The sequence below is a fragment of the Lolium rigidum genome, chromosome 7 (assembly GCF_022539505.1).
Source record: "Lolium rigidum isolate FL_2022 chromosome 7, APGP_CSIRO_Lrig_0.1, whole genome shotgun sequence".
Taxonomy (NCBI): Eukaryota; Viridiplantae; Streptophyta; class Magnoliopsida; order Poales; family Poaceae; genus Lolium; species Lolium rigidum.
The window spans coordinates 109,440,858-109,445,534 of record NC_061514.1 but is presented as its reverse complement, the minus strand read 5'-3'; the positions used below and the strand labels follow the sequence as shown (position 1 = coordinate 109,445,534).

Sequence of the window (4,677 nt, the reverse complement as noted above, 5' to 3'; positions counted from 1 at the left end):
CCAGCCCAGCCCATCCAGCAGGCCACTTTGCCAGCACCAAGCCCCGAGGGCTGCCACGTGAAGGCAGCGGCGGCAGTCGGAAACTGAAGCTTAGATGCAAAGAAACGGAACGGGAACCTAGGGATGCAGAAATGACAGGAAATTATGCGTTTCTCGTGCCGTGGAGCACGGCGTACGCATCTCGACCGGCGTCATCTGTTGCCCAAGTTGCAAGTTTCCATGCATTTGTAAGTGGAGCCACGTTCCTTGCTTGATCCGCATTGCTCCATCGATCCGTCCCCGTTTTAAGCTCCAGAGTCCACGAACCGGGAGCTCAGTCCCAGGGCAGTGGAAGGGAGCTCATGGCGAAGGGGACGCAATGCATGGCGCTGCTCGTTCTCCTAACGGTAGCTGCCCGAGCGGCTTCCACCGTCATGGACGGTGAGGGTCTCACAAACTTGCCCTTAACATTGTTGAGCTTGCGGTTCTTCTTGGTCTTTTCAGTTTCAGTGCTCACAGTTCACATGTATATGTGGGTGTTGTTTTTATAGAGCATGCTGTCAAAACTTTGACTACAAGTGTTTTTTTTTTTTTTGCGAAATAAAATTGACTACTGGTATTGTGCAGCAAAAGTATCTGCTTTTTCGATAAAGAAGTATCTAGCTGTATTTGCCATTATTGGAATATAGAAGTAGCACAGTGTTAAGCAAATGTCCATGTATCAGACTAGCTGTGCCCACAACAAAGTTGTAAACCGAAGGAGTAGCTAGTCTGATAGGAGTATATCTGAAAAAAATTCTTCTAGCTAGTATATCAGTTATGCATCCGTATGCTTCACCAAACAATCTGACAAATGCCCGCGTTGACTTATATCCACCCCCATACGATTTACTGGAATGCAATCTATAAGCTTGGATACTTCTTGACATGTGCAATAGGAAAAATAAACCATAGGTACATGTGCAGTTGACAAAAAAAAATAGAGTCTAAGTTGGCGTATTGTTAGGGGAGTGGTGTTTCTAGTCCCGAGCTCAACCGAGCTCGTTTTGTGGACCATCCAGATCACCTAAGGATGTGTGCGGCAGGGATAGTTCTTATCAGGAACATCGAACAAGAACAGTGTTGTACGCGTAGCGTAGGTAGGTGTACGTAGCGGGAGCTACTGATAGACGCGAGGTCATCGTGTGTCTGGCGGGTGAGGACAGTTGACATGTGCTGGTGGCACAAGCGGTCATTTGTTATGTACTGATGGTACAGAATCAGAGCATTTAGTTGGAGAGTTCACCGGCATCGTCGTTGCGGTGGGAGGCACCACGGGACTGTCGGTGCCGGGGATGGCTCCAGGACGGAGGTGCAGGGCGTGGGGAGGCCTTCTTCTTCGTCGCTCGCTTCTACACAGCGCCGCTGATGCAGGGTCGAGCGGAGCCAGCCGGGTTGACGAGCCGCGCGGCGGGCTAGACGCAGAGGACGGCGAGGTAGTGTTCAGCAGCAGGAGCCACGACCAGCCGGGCCGATGAGGTGCGCGGTGGGGGCTCCAATCCTACGCACCACACGGCATTGGGCTTCGGCCGACCACGCCGGGAGGAGAGTGAGGTTCGCGAGGGCTCGAGGAATGTCAGGAGAAGCCTCCATGGCCGCACCGCTCGCCGAAGAGGCAATTCCTATACACGTACCAGGCGCGGTACGGGCCGGCCCAATTAGGTGCGGGCTTCCTCTTTTTTGTTTTTCTTTTCATTTTTGTTTCTCCTTTTTCTGTTTCTTTTTTTCCTGTTTTTGTTTTTTGTTTTCTTTTTCTTTTGTTCTTTTTCAATTTCTTTCTTGTTACTTTATTTTTCAAATTTGAAAAATAGAAATATCTTAAAAATGTTCAAATCTAAAAATGTTCAAATTTGGGAAATGTTCCAATTTAAAATGTTTATTTTTAAAAAAATTCAAATTAAAAAATGTTTAATTTAAAATTTGTTCAAATTATAAAGTTCATCTTAAAATATGTACATATTAAAAAAATAAAATTAAAAAAAATATATTTTTGAAAAATGTTCAGGTTAAAAATTATAGTTTCAAAAATATTGTTCAAATAAATAAATTTTTCAAACTCGAATATTGTTCAAGTATGAAATGTTTTGAAATTCGAAAATTGTTCAAAATATAAAAATTGATCAAATTTGAAAATTGTTCATGTTTTGAAAATGTTCAAATTCCAAAATTGCTCATATATAAAAATATTAAAATTTTGAAAATAATGTTTTTCAAATTTCGAAACTTTGTATTTAAAAACGTTTTAGCTTTTAAAAAACGTAAAAAGAAAAATAGAAAAGAAAAGGAAAAAAAGAAAAAAGAAAAAAAAGTGAAACGAAATGTTGGGCCGGCCTAAACCACCCGCCTGGGGTGTGCGGGGCCTGGTCGGTACCGACTAGGTCGTCGCGTTCTAACTTCTAAGAGCAATTCCAATAGTACAGCCAGCTGTTGGCTATAACAAGATGTCATATTATTTGTAGTCATCATATAGCTAACATGTACAATAGTTGGCTATAAGAATGTAGTACTTTACTAATATATGGCCCACATTTCACTCTCACAAGGTGCCTAGGAGCACGTGCAAGAGCTGGCTATTGCATAGTAGCCCACCTCCCTTCTCTCTCCTCTTCTCTCTCCTCCAACTCATCTAAAATATATTATTTAATGTCTTAGCTGACTGGACTCTATTGTACTTGCTCTAATGGTACAGGAAATTTACCTCGGTCGTGTACTCTTGGACCTAGCAAGAAGTAGCTGCCGACATTAATTATGTCTGTCTTGGGCCCAGTCACTGTTTAAAACAAAGCTATAGAGTGAATATGTAGTTGAATACCCGCATATGTTGGAGCATGCTGAACCCATATTGGTCGAGAAAAAGAGAGTATCTCGACCCGAGATCAGAAGCGGTTTTCTCTATTGTTAGCGTCCATCATCTTATCCGAGCTCATACTTCACCGCTGACCATTTTTTATCTAAAGAAGCTAAATTAACGTGCATTGCGTAGTTCACTAGAGGAGCTGCACATGATGCTCCTAAGTGAAGGGTACCTCCGTTACAATTACCTCGTGTTATGGGTTGAGTCAAATTCAAACTTCACACCAAATATCTAGAAAAAACATCAACATTTATAATGTAAAATCTCTTGTATTACAATTGTCATAAAATAAATATTTAAATTATATGCATTTCATATTATGAATGTTGAGATTTTTCTTGTATTGTTTGATAAACTTTATAACATTTTCTTGCATTGTTTGTTAAACTTTATATTCAAATTCATCTTGATTTATGTGTATATACTGTATAGGTCTATTACCAAATGGCAACTTCGAGGATAGACCACACAAGTCCCAGCTGAACGGCACCATTGTGACTGGTCGCTACTCCATACCGCGATGGGAGATCTCAGGGTTCGTGGAGTACATGGAGTCCGGACAGAAGCAGGGGGAGATGATCCTGCCGGTGCCGGAGGGCGCGTGCGCCGTGCGGCTTGGCAACGACGCCTCCATCCGTCAGAAGATAAACGTGACGCGGCGTAGGGGGTACTCCATCACCTTCAGTGCGGCGCGCACCTGCGCCCAGGCCGAGAAGCTCAACGTCTCGGTAATATGGGACTCCGGCTTGCTCCCCATCCAGACGTTGTACACCAGCAGCGGCTGGGATTCCTACGCCTGGGCGTTCAAGGCCAAGCACACCGTCGTGTGGCTCACCATCCACAACCCCGGTGTCGAGGAGGATCCGGCGTGTGGCCCCGTCATCGACTCGGTTGCTATCAAGACCCTTAATTCTCCCCGCCGCACCAAGAGTAAGATTAGTTGGCCCAAAATCTGAATTTCTTGATGATTTCGTATGCTTTTCGCCCGGTGTGTAAAAGCATAATCTGACTAGCCATTGTTGCCGAACTCGATCGCGCAGGTAACATGCTTAGGAATGGGGACTTCGAGGAGGGCCCGTACATCTTCCCGGGCTCGACGTGGGGTGTGCTGGTGCCGCCGATGGGCGAGGACGCCTTCTCGCCGCTGCCGGGGTGGATGATCATGTCGGGCACGAAGGTGGTCAAGTACGTGGACGCGCCGCAGCACAGGGTGCCGCAGGGAGCGCGGGCCGTGGAGCTGGTGGCCGGGAGGGAGACGGCGCTGGTGCAGGAGGTGGCGACGGTGCCCGGGCGCTCGTACAGGATGGTGTTCTACGTCGGCGACGCGGCCGACGGGTGCGAGGCCGCCATGGTCGTCCAGGCGTACGCGGCGCGGGCGAGCCAGCAGGTGCAGCATGACTCCAAGGGCGTGGGTGGGTACAAGCGCGGCAAGATGGATTTTGTGGCGGTCGACAAACTCACGCGCGTGGTGCTCCAGAGCATGAACTACCACATGAAGCCCGACGGGACGCTGTGTGGACCGGTCGTCGACGACGTCTCTCTCGTCAGCGTTCGCAAGGGCGCAGCTCGCCGGTTATTCAGGTGAACTTTTTTTTGGTTTACCGAGCACTAGCGAGTAGCGACCTCTTAAAATTAAGTGTAGGAGGAAATTTGTGGCTAAAGTGTGTGTGCTGAGTAATAGACTAATAGTGTAATCGGTGGAGAGGGTCTGTTATTGTAGTAGGCTTGCCAAACTAACTGCACCCAAAGGTATGTCATGATGATTTAGATAATTTATTTATGAAGATAGGGTCCCTCTAGGACTC

At 46.6% G+C, this 4,677-nt stretch overlaps 1 protein-coding gene across 1 annotated transcript; it reads left to right on the top strand.

Annotated features, from left to right (window-relative positions):
• The first annotated feature begins 341 nt into the window (after positions 1 to 341).
• On the top strand, positions 342 to 4,457 carry LOC124669421. The gene is made up of 3 exons (XM_047206040.1): positions 342 to 426; positions 3,305 to 3,802; positions 3,913 to 4,457. The coding sequence occupies exons 1-3, from the start codon at positions 342 to 344 to the stop codon at positions 4,455 to 4,457; spliced, it is 1,128 nt and encodes a 375-aa protein (XP_047061996.1).
• Positions 4,458 to 4,677: the final 220 nt, after the last annotated feature.

Excerpts from the sequence above, each read along its gene's own strand:
- LOC124669421 (XM_047206040.1), top strand. The coding sequence starts at position 342 with ATGGCGAAGGGGACGCAATGCATGGCGCTGCTCGTTCTCCTAACGGTA. Across the intron at positions 427-3,304 it reads CACCGTCATGGACGGTGAGG|GTCTATTACCAAATGGCAAC; the intron begins GTCTCACAAACT and ends TATACTGTATAG. Across the intron at positions 3,803-3,912 it reads TTCTCCCCGCCGCACCAAGA|GTAACATGCTTAGGAATGGG; the intron begins GTAAGATTAGTT and ends TCGATCGCGCAG.